General features: G+C 41.1%; 1 protein-coding gene across 1 annotated transcript; it reads left to right on the forward strand.

The window, feature by feature from the left end:
* The first annotated feature begins 4,921 nt into the window (after positions 1 to 4,921).
* On the forward strand, positions 4,922 to 6,915 carry LOC149300123 (AN1-type zinc finger protein 6-like). Its single transcript, XM_089485751.1, has 5 exons — positions 4,922 to 5,075; positions 5,288 to 5,396; positions 5,528 to 5,610; positions 6,335 to 6,448; positions 6,767 to 6,915. Exons 1-5 carry the CDS (start codon positions 4,922 to 4,924, stop codon positions 6,913 to 6,915), a joined length of 609 nt encoding a protein of 202 aa, XP_089341877.1.
* Positions 6,916 to 14,750: the final 7,835 nt, after the last annotated feature.

Genomic DNA, 14,750 nt, shown 5'->3' on the forward strand with positions numbered 1-14,750 from the left:
GCCACAATTGGGAAGCGTGCTTTTTTTTATTTTTTAGGGTCATAACTCTGAAGATACTAGTTGCTGAGTCGCCTGTAAGATTTTATGGCGCCCACGACAGGGCATTTGGTATACTTTGGAGATGACCAGGTCCCCCTCCCCCGATTAAGGCGCCCCTGCCTGGTACTAAGACCGGCCCTGGATACCAATGGCTGTTTTCCAGAGACAATAACCTTAGAGGAGTAAAATTGTGTCCTGCCAATGAGAAAATAGTTTTGGCATGCAACATAAAAAATGCCTCCTAGAGGTGGGGAAGGGTTTACTTACTAAAATAGACTGACCGTGGATTGTGATTGTAAGCTCCCAAGACCTCTTCTCCTTCTATATGGTGTGTTAATGTTACTGTCATTTAAAGTTGTCTTTTTAAAATATTTTTACTGAACAGCGCTACAGAATCCTTAATTGATAATGTAAGAGATTCATGTCTACCATAGTGAATAACTGATCTGGTTGGAAAATGTCTGGCCCCCTTCTGCCCCAGGAAGGCCTCCTACCCCTTTCAAACACTAAACACGCGTTATAGTATTGGAATCAATGCCCTCACATCATGCTAGAATCACTCTTCGGTCAGTATTAGCAATGGCTAAGAGTATCGCAGCGCCCTGGATCCTTATACTAGACACAGTCACAGGAACCTGCATTTTTGTTTTTGTATCGTAATCTCATAACCGTGCCTGGCACTAGTACAGGTGATCAGTCACGTGACTCGCTCCTGCCCTCTATGAATATATCAAAATGTACCGCACACGCGTGACGTCACGCACCCATAACGAAACCCCCCCAGCACACCACCGCCTTCCAATAACCAATAGCCTGGAATGATTAAAGGGGAGGAGCCGGAAGTAAAGCAGGAAACTTGCCATCGACGGAAGTAAGAGTAAGAAACCGGAAGTTTGAGAGAAGGAAGTGTCTGACGCCGGTAGATTGTTGACCGTAACCGAGAGGCAGGAGAGACGCGTTCTTGAAAGCTTGATAACAAGCGGCAAATCGGTGGAGCCCCGTGAGAGCAGTTTCAGCTTCGCTGCCTGGAGGCCCTGAGTTAGGCGTCGGGTGACTAGCATCCCCCACTCGCCGCCACCGCCACCACCCATAAACATTCGTGACTAGTCCCGTGTGAGCCCCCCGGACCCGCTGCTGGTGTGCACTCTGCTGTAGTTTGGGGTGAGTCCCTGTCAATGGCCTCCGTTCCGGTACAAGGGGATCTGACTCTGCCCTTTGTTGGCAGGAGATACCGTGATTCTGTGTCTGTGTTTGGATTAGGGTATTAGAATGTACTGCTGGTAAACAGTCCTGCCAATACCACCCCCAGTTCGAGTTAGTGACTAGCTTTTCACACAATTCCTTTAAAAAAATATTTTGAAAAAAGTTTTCCTATCTAACCAAGTCCTGGGTTTATTTAAGGGCTTCTTTTATTTATCATGCCCTGAATTCTAAGTGTCCATAATCCATACATTGCTATTTGTGCTCTAGTTAAAGTTCAGTTCCCTGAATAACTTTTTACGCTTTTCAAGTTTATCATGCTTCCAAAACACGACATGACTAATGTGCAGTCATTCTGCGGCTGATGTTGAGATCGCTCATTCCTTGGGATTAAGGAAGCAGTGCCTCGATTTAATACAAAATAGGCGAAGCTGTCGCTGCCAGCCCAAAGTATTTAAAGTTTTTTTTTTTTCTGATCTTATTTATAGAATAGTGAATCTTTTTTCTTTTAAAGAGAATTAAGAAACCCAAAATGTAGTTTAAAAATCTTTCTAAAACTACAGTTATAAAGCTGGGATTCTCTAAACAGAACTTGCTTGTTTTACACCTGTTTTTGTCTGGCATGTTTTTATACGCCCTGGAAACTTCTTTTTTTGGATGTGTCCGGACTGTGTCCTTTATCCACTGACGTTTACATACATCAGCAAGTGGATACTTTGCCTTTTTATGTTTTGTTTTTGTGCAGCATCTGAAACCATAGCAAATTCTTTTCATTTGGTGGACAGAAGAGACGGAGAAGATTTAATGAAAATATTGAAATACTTAAGTGATGGAACCAAAACGTTCCTCTTGTACTTTGTACAAACACTTTTTAAATAGAGGTCATAATCTAAAACTGAGGGTTATATGTTTAGGTGTACTGCAAGAAAGTTTTACTTTACTCAGAGGGTGGTAGATACATGGAACAGCCTCCCAACAGTGTTAGTTTGCTACAGTAAGGGGATTAAAACGTGTGGAATAGGCATAAAGCTATCCTCAGGCTTTTGAGTTTTTATATCCGGAAAGCAGGCAGACTAGATGGGCTGAATGGTCCTGTTTCTGTCTGCCATGTATCTAGTGACATTATTCTCTGTATTTTATTGAACTGTATTTTAACCCCTTCACGACAAAGCCTCACTATGCATTGTCATTAATGGGTTTAAGGACAGCTCGTTGTCTATAAGGGGTTAACAAGCTTTAGTTTTGACTCTGTATAATATATACACATTTTTTTTAACTAGCTTTTGGATGGTTCTCATTTATCATGTACATAACATAATACCCATTCTGTTACACATACTAATAATGAGTAAACAAGTTTCTATAGTTTTCTAGATTATATGCTTTGCTTTGTATAGAACCTGGAATGAATGCTGTTTGGAGTGGTTGCTAGAATGACTAACATTGTGCAGTACGGTATTGGTACCAAGGACATTAGAACTGTCCTCATTGGGATACATGGCGGCCCATAGTGTGTCCGCAGCCGAAAAAAGGGGGTGTGATTAAAAACCAAAACATTTTTTTTCTTTTTTTCATGCAGCTGCACATTGGCCGTTTTTAGGTGCTCTAGCTCGGTTATCTTGTAATAGGCAACAATCCTGGCAACTTATCCTTCTGCCTTGTGGTAAACAATAGAATGACTCGGTCTTAAGCACTCACTAATGTAAGTCTATGTAGGATCAGGTTTCATTAGCATTGCCATAAAGAATTATTTAAACAAGATTTTTTTTTTTGTCAATTCTTAGCACTGGATTTTATGCCCTCGTAGAAAAATATTGTTTTCTATGTAGCTTCTCCTTTAAGTTGCTCCAAAGTATCAGATGATAATCTTTGTCTGTTTTAAAAATCACAACAAATGTTGAACTGAAATGGGAGGTTTTGGAGCATACAGACAAGACTGAAAGGGCCTTATTGTGTGAATATTTTGCCGTACCAAGTAGGTATGAGCTTCGCAGTGTACACAATAGTGCTCAGTTCTGGTTTACATTGAGAAACTGATTTCATTTGGCTCCTAAATTGCTAAATGCATATGTATCTGTATACATCACTGGCTAGAGTGGGCCTATAGCAGTAATGTATACTGAACTCCCTAAGTCGTATTGGGAACTGGTCTCTGTGTAAATAAAGTCATGAGACAAGCAACGTCTTCCAGAACCAGCCTCCCGTCTCTGTGCGTGATGATAGACATGCGGTTTATAAAATGTTTCAGCGCAGAAGACTCTACAAAACAACAATCCAATCTCTTATTGGCAGGAACGTATTGTACCCAATACACCGTTGTATCGAGGGGTTGTTTAAAAGACTAATTCTTACGGTAACGTCAGGAGCAGAGTGGGTTATTTTTCTTCTCTCCTGGCAAAACTCCTTGAGACTTCTTTTCACAATGTTGACTGGTTCTTGGCAACATGCCAGAGAGAAGCAGCTTGTTACCCTGCGAGAGTGTTATTGCATTCAGAGCATTATATTATTGTCACTGGTTGGATTATATATGTAAACATTGCTACGGAATTTATGGTAAGTGTGCCATGTACAAAACTGCTCTTACTTCAGGGCAATACCGAGTTCATTGGATTGCCTTTAATGGAGATCCATGATGTCCCTTCATATATTATAATCTATGTACAAATATAGAACTTCATGAATACATCTAAAAGGAAGATCAGCGAGACTTGTATAAAACCAGGTTATTTTTATTTCTTTGAGAAAATGCTTTCAATTAATTGAATATATATATAAAAAAATAATTTTATAATTACTGAGCACAATATAAATATGTGCACTACTCATCAGTATTGTATATTTATAGGATCAGGGTACAACTTTAGATTTATGAAGACCTCTGCAAGTAACTTTGTCTGATTAAACATATTATAAGCAACACCCTGTATTTTCTTTATTTCTTCTAGAAACTAAAGGGCCCAAAGCTTGCCTGGGTCTTGTATTGCCAATATCATAGCTGTGGAATCATTTTTTTCTTACTTTCTTAACCCCTTCACGATGCTCACAATGTGTTGTCCTTAATGGGTTTAAGGACAACCCATTGTCCTTAAGGAGTTAATTGTTTTTGAAAGCAAACCAGAAGAATCATGTAGCTCCTAGATGTAATTAAGGATACAGAAGAGGTCCCAAAGGATAACCATCCAATTATGTGGAATGCCAGATGCTATGCAGGAGTTAGAGATACAATGCTAAAATAACATGAACTCTCCTTGCTTGCTTGCTAAAAATTACACATAACTAGTGATGTGATCTCTGACCTTTATACACTAAACCATTTCACAACATGTTATATGTGAAGAAATGGCAAGATAAGCTTTAGCAGCGGAACAACCCTTATAGTTCCAGGATCACTTTGGTAGTTTTCAGCTAACATAATAAGACATCATACGGGGCAGGTGTTGAGGGTGGTTTGGGCAGGTCGTTGCCTTTTGTATTTGTTGCATGAATAAGCTGCCGGCAAGACTTGAATGGACATGGTCTGCTGGGTATCTCCATAAGCAGCAAATAATCTTTGATGTGCAGGTAGGATGATTGCAGATATTTAAACCTCACGAGAAAATGTGTTCGGTAGGAGCAGAGCTTGTTACTGTGAACTTGATGTGACTTGACATGTGTCATATTTGCAGTTGTGTGGTTGAAGACTATGGCACAGGAGACAAACCATAGTCAGGCACCTCTTCTTTGTTCTACTGGCTGTGGCTTTTATGGGAATCCCCGTACCAATGGGCTTTGTTCTGTGTGCTACAAGGAACATCTACAGAGGCAGAACAGCAGTGGTGGGAGGAACAGCCCCCCAGGTAATACAGATTTCATTGTAAGCATTTGGGTTATGATGATTGAGTGCTTGGCGCATGCCCGGCATGTAGTTTGATCGTTTTTAGTTGGCTGGTGCTAGAATGAGATGCTGTAAAGTCGTAGCTATAAAAGGGTCTATGAGACATGTAGATTTTTAAACATGTTTATCTACAAAAAAAAAACCTGTGACCAATGTGACTTTTTTAATATATAGTTGTATCAGTTGGAAGTGGGGTTGAAGTCTCCTCCACGCAGCATGCAGTCAGTTCTCAGGCAGATGATGGTGCAGCAGATACTGTGCTCCCCCAAAACACACAAGCCAGGTAAGCATTTAGGGGTTACTCTTGCTTTTCTCAAAAATAAAATGCTTTGCATAAACAATGTGTTGCCTTTTTTCCTCAGTAATACAGGGTAAGGCCCTTTTCGTAAATTTTTTCCCACTTTTGTTTCTCAGCTCAACATCACTCTTGGAACCTGTCTCATCTTCACAAGATGAAAATGCAGAGAGCAGAACTGCAGAAACAAGAGAGGCACCAGGTGAGAGACAGATCGTTTTTATTGTTAGCAGTCCATGTTTATAGTCCAGTTATTTTAGGCTATATTGCATGCATCTTGAAAAGTGATGGGCGTTAGCCATCATGTAGGTTTCTAGTGGCTTTTGAACATCATCTCCCACAGCCCCTTGCTACCAAGGCTTTGCGTGAGATGAAGTTTTGGAACCATTTGTGAGCTGCAGGGTTTTGTGTTATGATGTAGGGAATAGCAATGAAGGACTGATTCTTCCCAGATGACATATGTCATGGGCAAACGGAGTGTACGCACTCATTCAGTATTGGTAGATTGTAGTGGGGAGAAAGTTTCTTGTAGGGAACAGCATGAATGAGGAAGGGGGTTGGTCTTGCCTTCTGTTTAAGGCTTTTGGGGTTCACTCCAGTGGCTACTGGAAGAGTTTTGGAACTAGTTGTAGATGTTACTATTGGATGTTCCAGATTGCACTGGCAGGTTCTCAGACAAGGGGTTCAGTTTTTCAAGCATAGAAAAGGGGGAGTCTCAGCGCAGTGTTTTGGAAGAAGGCTCAAGAAGGGGAAAAAGGAAACATAATGAAACAGATCTGACGTTAGACAGTGCTAATGGTAAGTGACAGTCTTATTTGCATGTGGGGATTTAAAATTACTCTGTGACAGGCACGGAATAGGGAGCCACTTACACAATTTCTGCGTTTTGTTTTTTTTTGGGTTTTTTCCCCCTTTTCATTCTCCAGCTGCAGCGTCAGACAGTCCACAGAACACTGCTGAAGAACAAGAACGCTCTCCTGACAAAGCTAAGCTGAAGAAGAACCGTTGCTTTATGTGTCGTAAGAAGATTGGACTCACTGGTTTGTGTCAAATTTAATTCTCAGTAAAAGTGCAGGAACCCAGTTGCATACCTTTAGGATTTGTGCTGCAGTCCATATAAAATATGTGCTGGGCTGCGGTTTGTGCCTCTTTGTTGTAAAAATGATGTGATCCAGGATTGGAGGAAATAAGCTATTTACTTCCAGACACTTTTGTTATATTGGTGTTCGTTAAAATGCACGATTCTGTGTTCAGTGCAATTTTTTTATAAACCAGTGACATCCTACCGCTTTTCCTTATGTTGTGAGATTTTAGTGTAGATTTGAAGATTGTTCTTTTTTTGTTTTTTTGGCTTGCAGGGTTTGAATGCCGATGTGGGAATGTATTCTGTGGGACACATCGCTATTCTGACGTTCACAATTGCTCATTTGACTACAAAGCTGATGCCGCTGAAAAGATCAGGAAAGAAAACCCGGTTGTGGTTGGAGAAAAGATCCAGAAAATTTGAGTTCCCTGAGAAGGCTCGTGTCCCTGTGCTGTGGCAGATGGGTTATTTTGGGATACAATCTTTCAGCCCATCTAGTTTATTCTTTCTCTGGCACCAGGGACATAGGCTTCCTTTTTTGTTTTAGTTTGAATTTCTCCTTTCTTAACTTCAGCTTTCCTGAATCCTTATGATCGAAAAAAAAAAAAAAGGATTAAAAAAAAACAACAAAACCCAGATGGACTCGAGTAAAATTTCTAATAGCATCTACAGTTTTTCCCCCATCCTTTGAGGACACTTAGATTTTTTTTTTCAATTTTTTTTTTTTTTTTTTTCCAGAGGGAAGGAGGATGTGACAGGAGTTTATTACCCTCCCCGGAATAGCTTTGTTTCCGGGTGTAAATACACCTGCATTCAATCTCCTGGCTCCTTTACCCACTCTATTTATCCTGAAGTAAATGGATCAATATTTTATTGGACCAATTTAATTATGTATGTTTGTGAGCTCTGGAGAAGTTCCCTTTTTCACGTGGGGCTAACTCTAGCAAGCTTTTGTTTTGCAACATTATGTGTGATTGTGTGGATGATTAAAGATTCTCTAACTATTAAAACTGTTGCATTTTAGTGTTGGTGACTAATTATGTTGGTCCGGATGAGAATATCATCATGATAGTGACTGTACTGATGGGTATGTAGGGCCAGTGAATCTGACAACCTTAACCTTTTCATCAGGGAATCATCTTGGTTAAATGCTGATGTTGATTTGCTATAGTTGTTGCTCTAAGTATATAATGGTTGCAGTGCTGTATCCTCTGGGCTTAAAAATGGGGTCTAACTGGATGAATTTTGAGGACTGTATTATGATGACTCCTTGAAACGTATCACAAATGTAAGACTGCTAAATCGGCATTGTAGCATTCACTGTGAACATAATCCGGCGGTCTACTGGATGCAGGTACAAAGGAATCTTTGCATTTTAAACAGCCAGACAGGGTACGGAGTGTCTGAATAACATGTATATGCTTTTACATGGACAGACATACTGCTTTAGAGTGGGTGATGCTTTGCATGGGATGCTGATGTGCCAGAGATGCTTTACTATATATCTCAAATGAGCCATTTCATTTGTACGTTTAAGTTAAATCTCTTGCTTTTATCAACTCTTCCTGGTTGTGCCCCTTATTGTACAAAACAGCCGTAAGAGCTTCCTCCTTGTTCTTCCACATAGAAAAATAACGGTTTTGCAAGTCTCTGTGTTATGTGTATCGAGTTGTATTGGTATAGTCGGCTCAGTAAAGCAGTCATGTTTGTAGAGGGAACCAAAAAATGTTTGTGTGAGAAGCTGTGTGGTTTCTAAGATAATTGGGGCTTTCTGACATCACTAGAAAAGGAGAGGCATCACCTTTTCTTGAAAACTGCACATGATTCCTTGTTCGCGCACGTACTCTCCACTGAACCAGCAAAGCAGCAGCGCTCTGTCAGACAAGCTATGTTTGCCTTTAAAAAATTAATAAATGTCACGAGCAGGTTTTTTGATCTCTATTCCAGTGAAATAGTTAAACAAAAAAATATTAGACTGCTCTGTAGGATGTGGCACGCATTTGTTTCAACATTCTAGGTCCCAACGTACATGTCTCACACAGTGGAATTTCAGCTACCCCATCAAATCCATGAGGTTGTAGCCAGCATCATTGGGGAGTAGCGGAAGTTCCCAGAGAAAAGGATAAACATTTCAAGAAGGATGAAGTGTTTGTCGGCACTTTGCTAACTAGTTTACTGAGCAGTGGATTGGGTGCCATAGGAATAATAGCTATTCTTTTGAATGATACTTCACATATTTATGATTTGGTGTCCGAATTTTGACGGACGGACGGCCTGGCTAAAAATGCTTGATGTGGCGTCCGTTGTATTCAGACCCAGCATTGTGGGATCTGGGTCGGTAAAGATATGCCTCTGATGTAAGATATGTGGATGTTTTTTTTTTTTTTTTTTTTAACTTTTAATACAATGCTCCTATAGAGACAGCAATAGTATCTAGCGTATCTGCTCTGGTCCTGGTGACCAGTGAGTTGGGACTGAAGTCATGGGCTCCCAATAAGCCATCTAAAAGTCACCTATGTGATGCAATGAGGTTTTAAAACACAAGTGCCTAAAAAACAAGACACAGCCAATCTTGTACTTGTCATTTAGTTCTAACAAATATATAAAGAGTGGAGACTTCACACGTAAGTGTGTAGTATTATCAAACCATGCAATTTTATTTGGAGTATGAACGTGATTAAGCTGTATTTTAAAGACAGTAGTTATGTCTCATGTATTTCAAGGAAAGTTGGTTGGCTTTATCTGGTTTTAATTAGTCCAAGGTGGCTTTAAGTGTCAAATACTTGATCTGCCAGGTAGGTAATATTCTACCACGTGTCTGTACGTATATGCATTTTGTGCGTTTCCCTTCAGCGTTTGGATGTATCGCTGTGTATCCCCAACCGTGGCTTATGAACGTGACCTTTGTACATTTTTTTTGACACAAAAGGAAAAAAAGTTGTGACTATTCCTTTTAAAGGTACTGGTCCACATTAATTGCAAGCCCTAGGTTGCAAACCAAATTCCTATCAGACTGCTTTAATCACAAAAAACTGTTTTATTTAGCAGTAGTAGTCCAAACCTATTGACAAGGCAATGTTCTATTAAACTATTGCGTATTGTGATATCAAGGATAGCGAAAATTGAAATGGTATTAAAAACCTTGTATTTTTTATTCCTCTCAAAACTGTTAAGCAAACTTTAACAGTAAGGTTTGTAAAATTCTCTTCTCAAGAGTGTAGCTTAATATACCGGGTTTATTTACCTGTCAGTGCTTGCTTTCTCCTGCCCTCTGTTCCTTGATGTAGTAACTGCACAAGCCGGTCTCCGACAGTATGGGGGGCCAATTGTGTCCAAAGTGTGTTCAGGTTCTCATTGTTTATGATGTTTTGCTGTTAGGCTTGATTTCTTGACAGTACAAAAAAAAACAACCTCTGTGCCACTTTTAACATTTAAATTGACTATATGAAACTGATAATTACATTAACCCCTTAATGAAGACTTTTACTTGTAGTACATTTTTGCGGTCTTGCTGTTTAGCTGTAACTTTTCTTTTCTTTCTTTAGATACTAATTTACTATATACTATATAAAAAATAAATGTACTTTTTTTTTTTTTTTTTTACTTTGCAAAAGCCAATGAAAAAACCTGTTAAACAGGCTCTGATATCTGTCCTGAGTTTAGAAACTCCCAATATTTTGGGGGTTTTTTGCACATTCAAAACCTTTTTTTTTTTTTTTCTTCTTCAGATATGGTTATACTGCCCCTATTTCCAAAGAGGGACATCTTGGAAGCCAACCAATTTACTCCCATCAAAGCATATATGCTTGGAAACTAGACACCCCAGGATATTTCAAATGCTACTATTTTAACTCTTTCCATGTACTAATTCTACCCCCAGTCTTTGTCAAACTTTGCGGTAGTAATTTTTTTGTTTTGTTTCCCACACACATTTTACTTCAAGCATGAATTTACAGCTCCTGGTATGCGTCACTGTCAAACACCTCAGTATATGTTCAGCAACATTTCCTGAGTACAGTAATACCACCCATGCATGGGTTTATGTTGTTTGAGGGGGTAATAGGCCACGTTTGGGACATTCACAATTCAGTTTTTCAACTTGGAATTTTGACATGTTAAAATTCTGCCCCATGTCCTATTTGGGACATCTTTGAAGCTGGCAATTTAATTTACCCCCATCAAACCTTTTATATGTTAGAAAACTAGACGTCCCAGGGTATTTCAAATACTGGTAGTTTAACCCTTTCCAGACATTAATTCTACTACCGTAGTCAAACTTTGTTGTGGTAGTAATTTTTTGGGAATCTTTTTTTTTTTTTTTTTTTTTTTTTTTTTTTTTAATTGGAGTTTTAACATGTAGAAAATTCTGCCCCATGTCCTGTTTGGGAGATCATTGAACCCAGCCAATTCAATTTACCCCATGAAAACATATTTTTTTGAAAAATAGACACCCCAGGGTATTTCAAATGCTGGTATTGTAACTTTCCATGCACACATTTTGCCCACAGCCTTTGTCAAAGTTCACCTGCTTTAGGTATGAATTTACAGTTTCTGCTATGTTACCCAAATGTGTTCAGCAACATCTCCTGTGTTCGGTACAGTAATACCCCTCCCACCCCATGCATGGGTTTGTTGGGGTAATTGGGAGGTGTGCCTTTTTTAAAATCTGGACAAGAACTTCTGTGAAGATATACCGCTAATTTTAGGACTTTCTCATTAAAACGTATATAAATATATATATACCGTATTGGCTCGCATATAGGCCGCACCCTAAATGTTAGGTGCTTTTTTAATGTGCTTTTTAGGTGCTTTTTTAATGAAAAATGTTTCTGCCCCCCCCCCCCCCCCGAGATATGCTGCTCCACGGGGCCGGCGGGGGACATCTACACATAACACTTCAACTTCTGGTGCCGGCACTTCCGCCGTGGGAAGTACCGGCAAGGAAGATTGTTCACACAGACGTTCACCGGCAGCGGCGATGCGAGCAGAAACAACCTCCGCTGCCGGCACGTCTGCAAGATGTGCTTTAAAAATCTCCCTTGCTGGGACTCCCCCCGTGGGAAGTGCTGGCAGGGGAGGCTGTCTAAGCACATCCGAGAGTAGGATACAGGTCCCCTGCAGTCCCGGGCGTCGGGCACTAGACCCCGAATATAGGTCGCACCCCCACTTTAAAGACTTAAAGTGGGGAAAAAAAGTGCGGCCTATATTCGAGCCAATACGGTATATATAATACCGTATTTGCTCCATTATAAGACGACCCCCCAAATCTGAATATTAATTTAGGAAAAAAGCCTGAATATAAGACTACCCTATAGGAAAAAAGTTTTACCAGTAAATGTTACTTCATGTAAACTTTTTTTTTTTTTAATAAAAGCTATGATTGAGAAAAATATTTTGGTTTTATTGCCTTCTATTTTCCAACCTGCCCCCCAGTTATGCACATCTGCTCCAGAAATGCCACTGTGCCCCGTGATATGCCTTTTAACCCTCTAAATGCCACTGAGCCCCATGATATGCCTTTTAACCCTATATGCCACTGTGCCCCATGATATGCCTTTTGACCCCCTATGTGCCACTCTGCCTCCAGAAATCCCTTATGCCCCCCATTTAACACTCCCCCCCGGCTCCCCACCCCCAAATTTACCGGTGCTTCTAACTTCCCTGTCATGTAGCCGGGGTAGCGTGTAGATCCCACGCACTTCCGCTGCAGCCGGAAGGAGGCGTGGCTAGCAGCGGGGGTTGTCTGCGTCCATCGCGCAGACCTTCCCCGGCTGTCAGAGATCAGAGTTCCCCGCACCGGTGCGGGGAACTCTGATCTCTGACAGCCGGGGAAGGTCTGCGGGATGGACGCAGACAATCCCCGCTGCTAGCCACACCTCCTTCCTGCTGCAGCGGAAGTTGTCTACGCGAATCGCGTAGACATCTACACGCTGCCCTAGCTACACACCGGGGTCTCAGAAGTACCGGTAAGTGTGGTGGGGGGGGGATACAGGAGGATCCAGGTCCCCTGCGGCTGCGGGGGATCTGGATCTTAGTCGTCTCATAGTCAGACCTATTTGAGGTCTGATTATAAGACGACCCCGATTATAAGACGAGGGGTATTTTTCAGAGCAAATTTGCTCTGAAAAAAACCTTGTCTTATAATCGAGCACATACGGTGTATGTGTGTGTATGTATATATACACACACCTATCTATAATTTGGACTTTTTTTTCATTATTTAGTTGGAACTGGATGGCTCCCTTGATGTCACATTTTTTTTTGTTTTCATTGTGATTAGTTAGCTAGGCTCCATTGACTTGCATTGTTGGATGCAGTACCCTCTGAACTTGTTAGCTTTTCAATTGGCACCACCCTCTTGTGAGTGGCAGCAATGTCACTCACTGATGGCGCTTGTGGTTTCTCTTCCGAGCACTCATAAGGTGACCTGGGCTTGTGTTGCTGAATGCCTCAATATCAAGGCATTTTAGCAATTAGGCTTAGGGAGTGATTGCTGATCACTTCCTAAGCTCTGTTTTAACCAGATGCCATCTTTGTTGATAGGCAGCCATTATTTTTAGGGGGGCGCTTTCATCACAATGTCCTTACCACAATGGCCGCGGTTGCAGCCGTTTCAAAGCTGCTTGTATGGGCTTTGTCATGAATGCATTGCATTGCGAACCAGTACACTTGTTAAGACATACTGGTACAGAATGAGAGAAGGGCCTTGCTCTTGTTAGCTTACACTCTATTAGGAGTTTGAGGGGGCTGAGACAGGAGGAAGTACTATTCAGGTGAGTATGATTTGATCTGTAGCTGGGGGAATATAGAGAGGTCACACAGAGATCTTGAAAGTAGGGATAACATGATTCATATTCGGAATGCCGGTTGTAGGGACAAGTAGGAATACGTTTAATCAGTTGAAGAACCCAGTTGTTGGAGAGTATTTGGAGGTATACTAGAAAGGACCAGCAGTTGAATCATAAAGGATATGAGGAGCCAGGGACTAGCATCTGGCCAGCAGTGGAAGGGTATAAGAAAACCAGTCTGGCAGAGGAGAATAGACTGAAGTAGTGATAGGCAGGAGAGACAGAGAGCAAGTTGATGGGGACTCATAGACCTCATATCACAAAGGAATGCATTATTCTAGCAGGGAATGTCTGTGGAAAGGATACATTTGAGAGCTACTTTGCAGTTTAAAAGCAGTAGGATTTGGTAAGGGATGAAGAAGAGTGCAGAGTCATATGTAACTTCAAGGCAGCACACATGACTCAATTGTGTTTGCAGCAGTGATAAGGATATTGGCAAGTGTGGGTAGGGACGATGTTAACATTCAGGTAATGAGATGCCCTCAAGAAAGCCCAGGAGGCAGTGAGACAATCTAGAGGAGAGGTATGTTAGTGAGACAGGATAATGGTGAAATTGGAGTAAAGGGCCCCACTAATTTTGGTGAGAACGGTCTCGGAAACAGTGGAGCAGAGAGTTAAAGGAAAGAAAGTGGTTAAAGCCCCAGTAGCTTGGAGGCCAGGGGAGTAGGGAGACAGACTGGTAGTTACAGTAGATTGGGGATATATAACCTAGGAAAGGTTTCTTATAAACTGGAGAGATTGTAGCTTGTTTGAAGTGGAATAGGAACACGCCAGTGGAAAGCGAGAGGTTGGATAGACTGGTTAGGGTAAATGTAAGGTCACTGGAAAGAGCAGGTAAAGGATGCAAGAAGATGGGATTGAATTCGCAGGGAGTGAGGTGGGAGGGGGAAGACATCCAAAACCTTGTTCAGTGTGACCCGACACTGATTAAGAGGTAACATGTATATGGGCAACACATATTGTGGATATTGAGCATAGAAGTAGGTAGAGGGGGAGTGCCTGAGGGATGGGGCAGTGTGTTAGGGTTGCAGTGTAGGCAGTACAAAAGCATCGATAAAGGTGGCCGCTCTGCATGGAGAGTGACACAAAACGGGTGCATCCTCGTCTAGTACTAGGCTGTGACAACAAGATGGAACATGAGCAGCTAGAGAAACTTCGGCAAAATTTAACTTGATTAAAAAAAAATTCTGGGGAAGGTTTGGGCATTCAGCATTACTGTGAATGAGGTTTGTAATTCTGCGAATCTTTCACCTAACCTTCTAGTTTGTATTGATATAAAGTAGCAACAACTCTCCCACATTTAGTGGCTGGAATATGATGGTTCTCAGCCTAATCATAAAAACAGCGAGTTACAGACTGGGAGTGTGATACAATCTCCTTTTTAACAAAGAACATTACAAACATAAAAAC

The sequence above is a fragment of the Sceloporus occidentalis genome, unplaced genomic scaffold (assembly GCF_023333645.1).
Source record: "Sceloporus occidentalis isolate IW3139 unplaced genomic scaffold, rSceOcc1.0.p SCAF_26, whole genome shotgun sequence".
NCBI lineage: Eukaryota > Metazoa > Chordata > Lepidosauria > Squamata > Phrynosomatidae > Sceloporus > Sceloporus occidentalis.

Coding starts and splice junctions, on each gene's coding strand:
- LOC149300123 (XM_089485751.1), top strand. CDS start 4,922: ATGGCACAGGAGACAAACCATAGTCAGGCACCTCTTCTTTGTTCTACT. Junction 5,076..5,287: donor TGGGAGGAACAGCCCCCCAG/GTAATACAGATT, acceptor TTTAATATATAG/TTGTATCAGTTGGAAGTGGG. Junction 5,397..5,527: donor CCCCAAAACACACAAGCCAG/GTAAGCATTTAG, acceptor TTTGTTTCTCAG/CTCAACATCACTCTTGGAAC.